Source organism: Notechis scutatus, chromosome Z (assembly GCF_049901735.1).
Source record: "Notechis scutatus isolate UNSWTSFEM ecotype Mainland chromosome Z, rNotScu1.2, whole genome shotgun sequence".
Classification (NCBI taxonomy): domain Eukaryota; kingdom Metazoa; phylum Chordata; class Lepidosauria; order Squamata; family Elapidae; genus Notechis; species Notechis scutatus.
Window position 1 is genome coordinate 119,200,051 of NC_142025.1, and position 14,623 is coordinate 119,214,673.

Genomic DNA, 14,623 nt, shown 5'->3' on the forward strand with positions numbered 1-14,623 from the left:
TGTCCACCCTTTGACCATCAAGCGTCCCAACGAGCCCTTCTTCCTCCATGTTTGACCTTAGCTCAGCCAGCATCCCGGTCCTCAAAGTCCTATCTTCCTGCCCACTGATGAGGAGTGGCTCTGGACCTTAGCCAAGACCTGGGTGCGAAACTCCGAGTTCCACACCCACGAGGTGATCGCCCACCTGCTCCGCAGCCACCTGATGTCCGAGATCTTTTCAGTGGCCACTCTGAGGAACCTCCCCATGTGTCACCCACTGTACAAGGTGAGTGTCATGCTCCCCGCACCCCTGTCCGAGCCTGAATCTGAAGGGGAAGATGACCCAGAACTGGAGCCAACAGAGATCGAGGGGGCGGATTTGTTGGCTTGGGAGGAAAATGGGGAGAAACACGCCCAGTCAGGCCAGGGCCTTTCAGGATTGGGATGGCTTGTAGGCAGGGGGGAAGGGGAGCAGGGTGACCAAAAGAGGCTAAGCATGAGAGCAGAGCTCAGGTGACGAGCAGGGACCACCCCCTCCTGATCCGAGAGCATGGAGAGTGGAGAGAAGGCGGGAACAGTGCAGGGTAACCCAACTACTCTTCACAAGGCGAAGCATCGAGAGTGGAGAGAAGGCGGGAACAGCACAGGTTAGCCCAACTCTTTGGGAGGACAGCACCCCGCCCCTTTTCACAAGACACACCCGGGGACTGAGCCTTCAGGAGATACTGTGGGGAGGGGCGTTTGTTGGGAACAAACCCTGAATTCCTAGAGCGTCGAGTGCCGACTTTTGAATTATCCTGGATTCCTGGCATTCTTCCTGGGCTGGTTTTCTTGCTTTGAGTCCGTGGCGCTCACAGCGTTGGGCTGGACTATTTGCAGCCGGGGCGGAAGAGAAGTTTCCTCCAATGGTGGCTTAGCTTGAGTAACCATGGTTTCACGCTTATTTTCCTGCCCCAGCTTCTGATTCCTCACTTGCGTTACTCCATCCACATCAACGTGTTGGCCAGGACTTTCCTGATCAGTCCAGGGGGCACTTTTGACAAGGTAAGAGGACCCTCCGTGGGCCAAGCATGATGCGCTTTGATGGGGGGGGAGGGGGAAATAGCCCGTTGATCCTGGGTGACCCAATTCAGGTAGTCCTTGAATTACAACCGCAATGGAGCCCAGCATTTGTCCTGCAGTGCAAAGACAGCTGCTCAGGTCAGTTGCATCCAGTTTCGTGCCGTGTCTGTTAAGCGAATCACTGCAGTCGTTAAGTGAACCGTGCTGCTCTCCCCCAGTCCCTTGACTTGGTTTGCTGGGAAGCTCACCAATTGGGTGTGATGACCCAAAGGGGCGTGGCACAAAGGTGCCAGGAACACAGGTAAGCCACGACAACACAAGATAAACTCATGCTTTCTCCCAGCACTGCCTCACACAGCCTGCCTTCCTTTTAAACTCTCATTCCCAGGTGTGGCTAATGGAAGGGAATCAGGGCCCTTATCCTCCCCCGTAAGCAACGCAACCCACGTTGCTCTCTGCTCCATTCCTCCCTGCGTGCACTAGGATGAAGAGGGTGGGCCTGGGTCTTCCTCTGAACTTCCTCTCCCTTGCTCTACCTCTCCCCTGCTCTGCCCAGCCAGACTTTGCCCTTCCCCAGTTTCCTCCACAGCCGACGGAGCCCCACTCACGCTCCCTGTCAGCTGTTGTTCTGACCCAAGCCTGGTTCAAATTAAACAAACTGTATAAAAGTAAACCTTTTTTTAATGCAGCGCTGGGAATTCAGTGCATTCCCAGCCAAGAGACATTTAAACCTAATTGTCTGATATCAAAAGCAAGCCCTTTCAAGGTTGCAAAGAACAGAAGACTAATTACTAATTAACTATACACTGGCAGAAGTTTCAAAAACAAACTGGAGTAAGCAGGGCTTCAACGAGAACTATGAGCATAAAGAACTTCTTTGCTTCCTGCAAAGAACACATCCCCAAGGGTTGGTTTTTATCCCTTATGGGAGGGGCCGTCACCTTCCAGCCTTACTCCCAAGTCACCTTTGCTGCTTCAGCTTTAGGTGCGTGTGCAGGGGAGGGATTCTACCTGGTTGGACCGGTTCTATAGAACCAGTTGTTATGATTCTGTGCAGTTCGGAGAACCAGCAAATTGCACCACTGGCTGGCCCCTCCCCTCCTCTCCCCGCCCACTCACTCCTTACCTGGCAGGCACGCCATCAAACTTGCCTGTTAAGTTGCTATTTTTCCTCCCACCCACCCCTGACCATCAACAGTTCTGCTGTGCCGGGAGATTTAGATTAGCTAGAAAGCAGGAAATCATTGGATTTCTTGCTTTCTAGCTAATCTAAAAGCAGAACTGAACCTTCCTTAGGACCGAAGCTTCTATTTTTCAGTACAGACTCAGGTAGCAGATTGCAGAAAGGTAGACCTCTGAGGGAATCTGTGATTCTGTGAGCAACTCAATCTGCCTGCCTGCTTTGCCTGATTTTGGGTAAAAGTTGCTCTCTTTTTAAATAAAAAAAAATCCAATATTTACATACATGGCGTGTTGTGAGTTAATTTTTTTGGTTTGCTTGCTAGCAAATTTTATGAGTTTGTTTGCCAGCAAATTTTATGTGAGAGACTCAGGCAGCAGATTGCAGAATGGTAAATCTCTGAGTGAATCTGTGATTCTGGGAGCAACTCAATCTGCTTGCCTGCTTCGCCTGATTTTGGATAAAAGTTGCTCTTTTTTTAATAAAAAAATCAATATTTACATAAATATTTAAAACATTTTACATACAAGCCATGCCCAAGCCATGCCCACCCAGTCACGTGACCACCAAGCTATGCCCACAAATTAGGCCACGCTCACAAAACAGGTTGTTAAGAAATTTGAATCCCACCCCGATCACCGAACCGATAGTGGAACAGGTAGGATCTCACTGCTACCTGGGATGTGGCTACCGTCGTAAATACGTGCTGTTTGCCAAGCAGGCAAATTTTGATCATGGGGCCATGGGGGCTCTTGTGACGGTCGCAATTGTGAGGACCAGCCCTAAGTCAATATTTTTCAGCGCTCTTTGGCATTAACTAAATAACTGTAAGTGAAGAACTACTAGTATGTATGGACAGCCTGTCAGTGGGAACATCACCTCTGTCTTTTGACAGCCTCTTGTCAACAGGCAGTAGGTCAAAAAAGTCAAGATGGCGGCCACAACCAAACCTCTCCCACTCCTTTTCTGCTTCCTTAATGGTGTAAAAATAGAGCAGAATTTGGATTATATAGCCATGGGCCTCATCTTTAGGAACAGAGTAGAGTAGAGTAGAATAGAGTAGAGTAGAGTAGAGTAGAGTAGAGTAAAGTAGAGTAGAGTAGAGAAGAATATTAGAATAGAATAGAATAGAATAGAAAATAGAATAGAATAGAATAAGAATAGAAGAAAATAGGAATAAAAATAGGAATAGAATAGAACAAAACAGAATAGAAGAATAAAATAAAATAGAATAGAAAATAGGAATCAAATCGAATTGAAAATAGGAATAGAAATGGGAATAGAAATAGAATAGAAATAGAAAATAGAATAGAATAGAATAGAATAAGAATAGAAGAAAATAGGAATAAAAATAGGAATAGAATAGAACAAAACAGAATAGAAGAATAAAATAAAATAGAATAGAAAATAGGAATCAAATCGAATTGAAAATAGGAATAGAAATGGGAATAGAAATAGAATAGAAATAGGAATAGGAATAGAATAGAATAGAACAATAGAAGAATAAAATAGAATAGAATAGAAAATAGGAATCAAATCGAATTGAAAATAGGAATAGAAATGGGAATAGAATAGAAATAGAAATAGAACAGAATAGGAATAGAACAACAGAGTTGGAAGGGACCTTGGAGGTCTTCTAGCCCAACCATATGTAAGTCTTGCCTTTCTTGACCTCCCTGGGACACTTCCTGGCTTCCTTCTTCGATATGAAATATCCAAATGGGATAACAAGTACGATAATCCTGAACCATGAGCCAGATGTGTGCCGCAGCTGCCAAAAAAGCCAAGGCAACCCCAGGCTGCGTTAACAGAGGGCCAGCATCAAGATCACGTAAAGGGTTAGTACTATTTGATAAGGCCTTGGTATGACCCCAGAATCCCTCAGCCAGCCATGCCTGTTTTATTTTTCCTCCTATCTCCTAGAGTGGAAAGATCGCAGAGGAAGGGATTAGAAGAGAGTAAGCAAGCTACAATGGGGATCCACGTCATGCGAAGGGTTCATACTCTTTTATAATGCCTTGGTAAGGCCACACTTGGAGTACAGAATCCAGTTTTGGTCTCCAAGATGTGAAAAGGATGTTGAGACTCTAGAAAGAGTGCAGAGAAGAGCAACGAAGGTGATTAGGGGGCTGGAGGCTGAAGCATATACCACGAATGGCTGCAGGGATTGGGTCTTCAAACTTGGCAGCTTGAAGACTGGTGGACTTCAACTCCCAGAATTCCTTCCTCCAGTCATGGTTAGCTCAGGAATTATGGGAGTTGAAGTCCACAAGTCTTAAACTTGCCGAGTTGGAAGACCCTTGATCTAGTTTAATACAAAAAAGGACTATGAATGAGCAGGGGTTGGACTAGAAGACCTCCAAGATCCCTTCCAACTCTATTACCATATTCTGTTAGTCTAACAAAGAGGAGGACTAGGGGAGACATGACAGCAGTCTTCCAATATTTGAGGGGCTGCAGTAAAGAGGAAGGGGTCCACCTATTCTGCAAAGCACCTGAAGGCAGGACAAGAAGCAACGGATGGAAACAAATCAAAGAGAGAAGCAACCTGGAATTAAGAATTAATTTCCTGATAGTGAGAATAATTCACCAGTGGAACTGCTTGCCCCCAGAAATTGTGGGTGCTCCAACACTGGATGTTTTTAAAGAAGAGATTGGACAGTTTGAAAGGGTGGACTAGAGGACCTCCGAGGTCCCTTCCAACTCTTCCTATTCTGTATCCTTTGCACAGGCCATTGCCACTGGGCGCCAGGGATTAGCAGTGCTTCTCCAACGAGCCACGGATGGTCTGACTTACACCCAGCTCTGCCTCCCGGACGACATCGAAGCCCGGGGAGTAGGCCGCCTACTCCACTACTACTACAGGGATGACGGCTTGAAGATCTGGGAAGCCATCAAGAGGTGAAGGAGCTTGGTCAGAGAGTTGGGGAGGGGGCCTTCCAAGCTTCCCCCCTGCCCTTTGGTCTCCTCCCAAGAAACTCAGCCAGAAACTTGGAAGGGGAGGGCGAGCTACCCAGATGGTCCGCCATCCTAATTCAGCCTAATGAACGAGGGTTGCAAGGGGTGGTGGGTTGGAGTCCCATCGTGCAAGAGGAAGAGGTCTGGATTTCGGCTCCGTAGTTGCATCTGGAGGTCCGGCTCTCCAACTCGTGTGACCATAAAAGTTGGAGAGAAGAAGATCCTTGCTAGCTCAGGGTTGAAACCAAGTTCTCTGAACTTGGTGGTTTTCTTGGAGAAGTTCCAACTAGGGGACGTTATCAGTGCTAGAAGAGAGTGTGGAGAGGAGGAGGAGGAGGAGGAGGAGGACTGTGAGGTCCTTGGTGCTCTCCGAACTTGGTGGTTTTCAGTCAGACGTTTCATGGCCCAGCTAGGGGACACCATCAGTATTAGAAGGGGGAAGGTGGTGGTGGTGGGAGTAACTGTAGGGTCTCTCCTCCTCCACCTCCTCCTCCACCTCCTCCTCCACCTCCACCTCTTCCCTTTCTATTCCATACATCACACACCCTTCTAGCATGGATGATGTTACCTAATTGGGTAATGAAATATCTTCAAGAAAACCACCAAGGTTAGAGACCACCGAACCCCACAGTTGTCTCTGCCTCCTCCTCCTCCTCCTCCTCCTCCTCCTCCTCCTCCTCCTCCTCCTCCTCCTCCTCCTCTTCCCCCTCTCCACAAACCCCTTTTCTTCTAGCACTGATGACGTTGCCTAGTTGGGTCACGAAACATCTGCAAGAAAACCTCCATGCTTAGAGACCACCAGGGACCCCCACAGTCCTCCTCCTCCTCCTCCTTTCCTTCCTTCCCCTCCTCCTCTTCCCCTTCTGCTTCCCCTCTATTCCGCAAACTCCGCTCCGTTCTAGCAGGGATGACGTTACCTAGTTTGGCCATGAGACGTCTGCCAGGAAACCGCCAAGCTCAGACCGCGCCAAGGACTCCACAGCCATAAACTTTGTTTGGGTTGATGTTGGGTGTGGAAAAGGAGCTGGGGCTAATCCCCCTTTGCCAGGAGAGACCATTTATGGCTCCTCCATCCTCCCAGCTTCGTTTCAGGCATCGTCGGACTCTACTACAAGAGCGATTTAGCTGTCCAGGGGGACGCCGAGCTGCAGGCTTGGGTGGCCGAGATCTTCGCCAAAGGCTTCCTGAGCAAGGAGACTTCAGGTATTCCGCCCGTGGACGAGGAGAGGAACGTTCAGTTTTGTCTTTTCCTGGTGGTGTCGCTTTCCATTCCATTCTGTAGAATACAAGGGAATCTTCCACTTACGACCAGGGATGGGATTAAGTCGGTTTGGACTGGTTCTCACGAACCGGTTGTTAAATTTACACCTGGTTCGCTAAACCAGTAGTTGAACCGACTGGCTGGCCCTGGAATCTCCACGCAGCCCATTTTGGATGCAGGTAAGTGCAGAGTCAGTGCGGGGCCTCTGGGAGGGGGGAAAATGGTCCTTGTAGAAGTTCTGGAAGTCCAGAAACGGGCCTGTTTCTGGCTTCCGGAGGGCCTCCCGAGCCTGGGGAGGTGAAAAACCGCCCTCCTGGAAGTTTCAGTAGGCCACACTGTTGAGGTAATTCCCCGTTAGGAGAACGAGCGCATACAGGGAGACGTATTTGAGAGGAGTGTTTGAATAATACACATACACAGCACACAGATAGACTGTACAGTAAATGTAGGTTTTTACTTCCAGAAAGGTTTAAGCAAAGTCCAAAATAAGCAGTCCAGAAGTCATTCACAGGTAAATCAGTCAGTTTTTCAATCCAGGGATAATCCAAATATCAAAGTCCAGTGTCAAAAAACAGTTCAGTGTCAGACTTACATTAAATCCAGTAATATCAGTCAATTAGAAGAAATGGAGCAACAGCAATACTTTCCAACAGAAGGAAACAGAGATACACTCACACTCTCTTCTGAGACTCGGACTAAGACAAACCAGGTTTCTGGCTCCATCTTATGGCCGTTTGAGAAACCACACCCAACTACAGTTTTGCATTTTCTTAAAGATACAGTTTTAAAATGTTTATCCTGGTTTATATATTTCTAACCCAAATAGCTGTTAGGTGACTCATATTCCTAACACACACACACCATGGCCACACCCGCCCAGCCACTGACCAGCGAACTGGTTGCTGGGATTTTTGAACATCACACCTGCTTACGACCATTTCTTTAGTGACTGTTAGACGCTATGATGGCCCTGAAAAAAGGCATTTAAGTGAAGTTGTGTGCACTCTTCTAAAATCTTTTGTTTCCTAGGGTTGTCAAGCAAAATACTTTGGCTATTAAGAGAATCAATCAGTTGTTAAGCGAATCAGGCTTCCCCCGGTGAGTTTGCTCATCAGAAGCCTGCTTCAGATCACACACACACACATATATATATATCTTCATTAAATGACCCCGTAATCCCTTGCAGGGTCGAGACTTTTATCACCACAGTCATTAAGTGAAGCACTGCGGTGGATAAGATAATAACCCGGTTGTTTAGTAAATCCATCTTCTCCCAGCGACTTTGCTTGTCAGAAGGTCACAAAAACAGTGACCTCGGGATGCTGCGACCGTCATAAATATAAGTCAGTTTCCAGCGTCTGAATTTGGATCATGTGACCATGGGGATGCCATAACGGTCATAAGTTCAAAAAAACGGTCACATTTTTCAGTGCCGCTATAACTTTGAACAGTTGCTAAACAAACGGTTGTAAGTCAAGAATAACCCTGTAGTTGTAAGTCAAGGAACACCCGCCTAGTATTTTCTCTGTTTTTTTGTGCATTCTCATCTTTCTTGTCTTCCTCTTCCAACAAGACACTGTCGGACGCACGGCCGTGTGACTTCACTTAATGACCGCTATACAGACGGTCAAAAAACCGGATCCAATCCCACAGTGGTTATGACTGGAACGATTGGTGGGATGGGCTGAGCTGTAAATGCACAGGGTGCCAGGGTTCCAGCAATTGCCCAATTAAACCACGAGCCTCGAGCCGTGCTTCAAATGAATCCAAAAGATTTATTAGGAGCAACATGTCAGCATTGACAAGCCAACTCTGCCAGATGTAATTTACGGTCACCTGTGACCCTGTTTCCCCCCCCTCTGGATGTGTCATAAATCAAGATTCTTCAACGAAGGATTTTTGAGGGCAGGCGATCTGGAAGCCTAGGCTACAATCTTAGTAAGATAAGCGTGGAATGTACTTCTGGTTTTAATTGCCGTACTGCTCCCTCAGGGGTTTCTCACCCTCTCCCTGCTTATGGCAACTCGAAAACGGGCATAGGAATGCTTTACGAGTTGACACAGGAAGCACGATGCGCCCCTCCATCCCTCGGGAATCGCGGCTTGGCCTTCCTTCCCTTGTCCGTGGGGGGATTTCAGCTGGACTTCTGCTGCCCTTTTCTTTACAGGCGTCCCTTCCACCATTCCTTCCATCCCGGAACTCGTCAAGTACCTGACCATGCTGATCTTCACCTGCTCGGCTTACCATGCGGCGGTGAACGGCGGGCAGGTAGGTGCGGTGTTGCCGGATCCTCCCTGGATGAGGAGGCATTTGGTTGGTGGCTGGCCACGATCCCCTGACTGTGGGTTTCCCCATTGATCCATTGTTTCATCCCTCCCTCCCTCCCTTTTCCTTCTTTTCTTCCTCCCTTCTTATTCCCATTTCTTTCCTTGTCCCCTCCCTTCTTCCTTCTTTCCTCCCTCCCTCCATTCTTATTTCTTCCTTCCTTCCCTCCCTTTTCCCATCTCCTTCCTTCTTTCCTCTCTCCCTCCTTCATTCCCATTTCCTTCTCCCTCCCTCCTTCCATCCCTCCCTTCTTTCCTCCCTCCCTCCCTCCCTTCTTTCCTCCCTCCCTCCATTCTTATTCTCATTCCCTTCCCTCCCCTTTCTCCCTCCCTTTTCCCATCTCCTTTCTTCTTTTCTCGCTCCCTCCTTTCTTATTCCCATTTCCTTCCTTCCCTCCCTCCCTCCCTTCCCTCCCTCCATTGTTATTCCCATTTCCTTCCTTCCTTTTTCCTTTCCTCCCTCTTGTCCTTTCTGTTCCGACTTTCCTCTTGTCTATTCTTCCCTCTCTCCCTCCTTCCCTTCCCTTTCCCATTTCCTTCCTATCTCCCTCCCCTCTCTCCCTCCCTTTTTCCATCTCCTCCCTTCCTTCCTTCTTATTCCCATTTCCTCCCTCCCTGGCATGGCACTGTGATGGCTGCCATCTTGCCTTTTTGACCCAACCTGGTGGAAAAACCCTACCCCTTTCCCCCTTTGGTAGCTCTCCTTCTCCTCGGCTCTTTTGGTGCCCCCAAGCACCTTTCTCGGTGGTATTTTTCCTTCCTTCCTTTCTTCTACTTTCTCTCGTTTCCTTCCTTCCTTTTCCTTCCTGTCTATTTGAAGTCACGCATTCCCTTTTCTTTCAGCCACATTCAGGTCGTCTCCCACTTACAACCAAGCGAGCCCAACATTTCCGGGGCTAAGCAAGACTTTGATTAAATCAGTTTTGCCCCCCACTCCGCCCCGTTTGACGACCTTCCTGGCCACCGTCGTTAAGCTTCCCCATCAGGAGGTCACCAGTTACCCCAATTAAATCACGAGTCTCGAGCCAAACTTCCAAAGGATTTATTAGGAGTCAACATGCCGGCATTGCCTGGATGCAGCCGGCCCTGAGACACAGAATTCATTGTCACCTTTTGACCCTGTTTTTCCCCTCCCACCCCCCCGGGTGTATCATAATTCATATCCTCCAATGGGACACCTCCCTAGCCCAGAGTCATCAATCAGGCTCTCCAGTTAGATCATTGCGTGGTAGAAACTTCAGTCACCTAGTCACTATCTTTGAAAAAAAAATTGTGGAATGCACTTTCAATTTCCAAGCTGCCGCACTGCTCTTTCAAACCCCTTTCCCCCCTCCCTTTCTGTTGACAACTCTAAAAAAAAAACCAGAGAAATATTTTATGAGTTGACAGTAAGTGTGAAACACGGTCCCTTTATTTCCAGCGCCGTCGTAACTTGGAACGGTCTCTAAGCGAATGGTTGTAAATGGAGGACTTTACCTATGCAGCGTTTTCCTTTCTGGGCATTTTGGTTGTCTTTCTTTGCGCAGGTGTTATAAAATCACACGCAATTCAAAGGCAAGCAGATTGTTGTTCGGTTCCTCCTGGGTAGTAGCTAAGTCTGTTTGACGCCGTTTTTTGTCCTTTCTCCCCTGGGACCAAGTTTGAAATGGGGGCTTTCATGCCCAACCTGCCTTCATCGATGAGGAAGCCCCCTCCCCAGGTGAAAGCCCCCCTCAGCCTGCAAGAGTTCCTGGACACCATCCCGGAAATGAACGTCACCAGCCAGGTGCTCTCTGTCCTCTGGGTGCTGCGGAACGAGACCTTCGACATGGTGAGAGACCCCTTGGCCCTCCCTCCCTCCCTCTTTCTTTTCCTTCCTTCCTTCCTTCCTTCCTTCCTTCCTTCCTTCCTTCCTTCCTTCCTTCTTTTCTTTCTTTCTTTCTTTCTTTCTTTCTTTCTTTCTTTCTTTCTTTCTGTCTGTCTTCCTTCCTTCCTTCCTTCCTTCCTTCCTTCCTCCCTTTCTTTCTTTCTTTCTTTCTTTCTTTCTTTCTTTCTTTCTTTCTTTCTTTCTTTCTTTCTTGTTTCTTTCAGTCGTTCTTTCTTTCTTTCTTTCTTTCTTTCTTTCTTTCTTGTTTCTTTTTTCTGTCTTTCTTATTTCTTTCTTTCTTGTTTCTTTCTTTCTGTCTTTCTGTTTCTTTTTTCTTTCTTTCTTGTTTCTTTCAGTCAGTCTTTCTTTCTTTCTTTCTTTCTTTCTTTCTTTCTTTCTTTCTTTCTTTCTTTCTTTCTTTCTTTCTTTCTATTTCTCCTTTCTTTCTTACCGTCCCTCCCTCTTTTCCTTCATTTTTTCTCTTTCTCCTCCTTTCTCTCACCTCTTTCTTTATCTCTTGTTTTCTTTTCTCTTCCCTTCTCATTTTCTCTCTTGTTTTCTTTCATTCGTTCATTTTCCTTCTTTTTATTTCTTTCATTCTCTCTCTTCCCCCCCTCCCTTTCTTCTTTTCTTTTCTTTTTCTTGTGTACTTTCTTTTCTGGTTTTTTCTTACTTTTCTTTTTTTTTCTTTTTCTCCTTTCTTCCTTCCTCCCTCCCCCGTCTCCTTCCTTTGTCTCTCTTTCTTTTTCTTTCTTTCTTTTCCTCCCTCCCTCTTTCATCTTTCTTTCTTTTCCTTCCTTCTTTCTTCCTTTCTTTCTTCCTTTCTTTTTCTTTCTTTCTTTCTTTCTTTCTTTCTTTCTTTCTTTCTTTCTTTCTTTCTTTCTTTCTTTCTTTCTTTCTTTCTTCCTCCCTCCCCCATCTCCTTCCTTTGTCTCTCTTTCTTTTTCTTTCTTTCTTTTCCTCCCTCCCTCTTTCAACTTTCTTTCTTTTCCTTCTTCCTTCCTTTCTTTCTTCCTTTCTTTTTTCCTTCTTCCTTCTTTCCTTCCTTCCTTCCTTCCTTCCTTCCTTCCTTCCTTCCTTCCTTCCTTCCTTCCTTCTTTCTTTCTTTCTTTCTTTCTTTCTTTCTTTCTTTCTTTCTTTCTTTCTTTCTTTCTTTCTTTCTTTCTTTCTATCTTCCTCCCTCCCTCCCTCCCTCCCTCCCTCCCTCCCTCCCTCCCTCTCTTCAGCACCCGGCCTCTTTGCTACTCCCCCCTTGTGCTCAAAACCCCCATGTTGGACTCCCGTGACCCCACAGCCACTTGGTCTCTCCATGCACCAGGCCAGGGGAGACGAAAGCAGGGTTGAAACGATGCCACTGCCAGGGGCCAGATGTGGTGGAAGGGAATGGCGACAGTGACTCCAGCAGGCGCAGACAGACAGACGCACACACACACACACACACACACACACACACACACACACACACAGTTCCTTCTGCTTTTTCTGGGAGGTTAATTGCAGGCACCGTTTGCGGTCTGAGCCTTGCATTCTCTCCGGGACGTGCATCCTTTCGGGTGTTGCATCACTGCCAGCATTCACCCTCCTTGAGCAATTCCCGTTTTTCAACGTTTTTTTTTTTTTCCAAATGTACACGAGAGCAGCCTTCCAAATGACCTGAGGGCCTGCCCCAAAGGAGATTAACCCAGTGGAACAGCTTGCCACAAGAAGTTGCGGGTGCTCCAACATTGGAAGTCTTTTAGAAGAGACTGGAAAATTTTTGTCTGAAATGGTGTAGGGTCTCCTTCATTTAACAATGGCAATGATTTCATCTTTAATTTGCTTGAGCATGGGGGTTGGTCTAAATGACCTCCGAGGAACTTTCCGACTCTGTTATTCTATTATTCTCAATAGTTTTACTCCAGAAGTGGTGAATGCTGTAACACTGGAGGTTTTAAAGAGGAGATTGGACAGCCGTTGGTTTGAAATGTGGTATCAGTACACCTGCTTGAGTGGGGGTGGGTGGGTGGGGTTGGACTAGATGACCCCTTCCAATGGCTATTCCGTTATTCTCAATAGCTCACCACCGGAAGTTGTGAATGCTCTAAGGCTGGAACTTTTTAAGAGGCGTTTGGACAGCCATTTGTCCAGAATGATACGGGTCTTCCTGCTTGAGCGGGGGTGGTGGTGGTGGTTGGACTAGATGACCTCTAAGGTCCCTTCCAACTCTGCTATTCCGCTATTCTCGATAGCTTTCCTCCAGAAGCGTTGAACGCTCCGACAATGGGAGGTTTTCTAGGAGATTGGACAGCCCTTTGTCTGAAATGGTGCAGGGGAGTGGGCTGGGGGGGGTTAGACTAGATGACCTCCGAGGGCCCTGCCCAACTCCTGTTTTATTCTCTCCCGCTTCTGCAGAAACCGCTGGGCTACTACGACGAAGAGCACTTCGTGGAGGAATCCCCAAAGCGGCTCATCAGCGGTTTCCAGGAGCGTCTCCAGCGCATCACTTCGGCCATCGACAGCAGGAACCAAACCCTCAGGCTGCCTTACACTTACCTCTACCCGCCCAACATAGAAAACAGCACGACCATCTAAGGACGCTGCCTCCCTCAGCCTGCGCATGTTGCTAGTCCTCAACGAGGCTCACCGCTCCTTTTTTTTTTTTTTTTTTTGCCTTCTTCGAGGATATGAAGAGCATTTTGGCACCAGAAATGTTCAAATTCCACTTCTGGGAATCCTCCAGAGCAACAGAAGAGACAAAGGAGAAAACTATCACGAATATCATTGTACAGCTTAGTCCTCGACGTACGACCGAAAGTGAGCCCAATGGTCCTGTTGCTAAGCGAGACTTTTTTTTTTCTCCAAAGGGAATTTTCCCACCCCACCCCCAACGTTACGACTTTTCTCGCCTCGGTTGTGAAGCGAATCCCTGCAGTTGATTAACTTAGCGACCCGGTCGTTAAGTGAATCCGGCTTCCCCTCAGGAGGCGGAAAAGGTCGTTAAGCGTGAAACACAATCCGAGGTCCTTTTTTTTTTGTCAGTGCCGTTGTAACTTTGGTTGTTTTGGTGTAGGGTCTCCCGCTTGAGTGTGGGGGGGGGGGGTTGGACTAGATGACCTACAAGGTCCCTTCCAACTCTGATTATCTATTTTAGATCTGTTAGATCTGCTAAACGAACGGCCGTAGGTCGAGGACTAGCCGCAGATCCCTTCTGTGAATTCAGGGGAAGCTGACTTAGCAATTTTGCAGTAACTAATTGGGGGACCAAATGGTCCTTTTGCAACCAGACGTGTCAAGAGCGCCTGATATTTTTCCGCTACCAAAATAAATCCTCTTTTAAGCAACTTTCGAATTTTCCTTTCAAAGAAATGCTGAAGTTCAAGTTGTTGTTTTTTCATCTGTGTGTGTGTGTGTGTGTGTGTGTGTGTGTGTGTGTGTGTGTGTGTTGACCCGTCTTTCCAGACTATGACAAGAGTTAAGAATGCCCAAACCCGAAAAATTACTTTGCAGTTGTCTTATTTTGCAAACTTGGGTAAATTACTCCAAAATTGAGCAAAAATATGTGTGTTTTCCCCTCTCCGAAACGACCCACGATCTCATTACACAGTCATGATAGAGACACTCAAATGCATTTCAAGGGTTTTCTGTACATTATGCATTGCTTTTACACCAACCTTGGCAACTTTAAGATGTAGGGACTTCAGCTCCCAGAATCCCCCAGCCAGCTCTTTCCCCCACCACTTTGCCGAAGTCAAGATATATTACGCTTGCATTTCCACTGTCTATTAAGAAAGTTCCCCTCCATGGATGGCTGGGGAATTCTGGGAATTGAAGTCCACAAGTCTTAAAGTAGCCAAGGTTGGAGACTCCTTATATAAGACGTGTGGACTTCAACTCCCAGAATTCCCCAGCTGGCTTTTTCCCCCCACTTTGCTGAAGACAAGATTATAATAATAAATGACTTTGCTGAAGTCATTTATAATTCTGGCTTGTTTTGTTGCACTGCATTTATAATTCCAGCTTGTTTTCCTGCGTGC

General features: G+C 47.0%; 1 protein-coding gene across 1 annotated transcript in view; it reads left to right on the top strand.

Moving 5' to 3' along the window:
- LOC113426540 (hydroperoxide isomerase ALOXE3-like) overlaps window positions 1-13,948 on the top strand; it is a 40,823-nt gene extending 26,875 nt beyond the window's left edge. The window contains exons 8-14 of the mRNA XM_026688910.2: window positions 62-265; window positions 937-1,023; window positions 4,953-5,122; window positions 6,261-6,382; window positions 8,608-8,708; window positions 10,404-10,574; window positions 13,002-13,948. Coding sequence (XP_026544695.1) covers window positions 62-265; window positions 937-1,023; window positions 4,953-5,122; window positions 6,261-6,382; window positions 8,608-8,708; window positions 10,404-10,574; window positions 13,002-13,181 — 1,035 coding nt within the window. The 3' untranslated portion in view covers window positions 13,182-13,948. The remainder of the gene's footprint in view (window positions 1-61; window positions 266-936; window positions 1,024-4,952; window positions 5,123-6,260; window positions 6,383-8,607; window positions 8,709-10,403; window positions 10,575-13,001) is intronic.
- The last annotated feature ends 675 nt before the right edge of the window (window positions 13,949-14,623 follow it).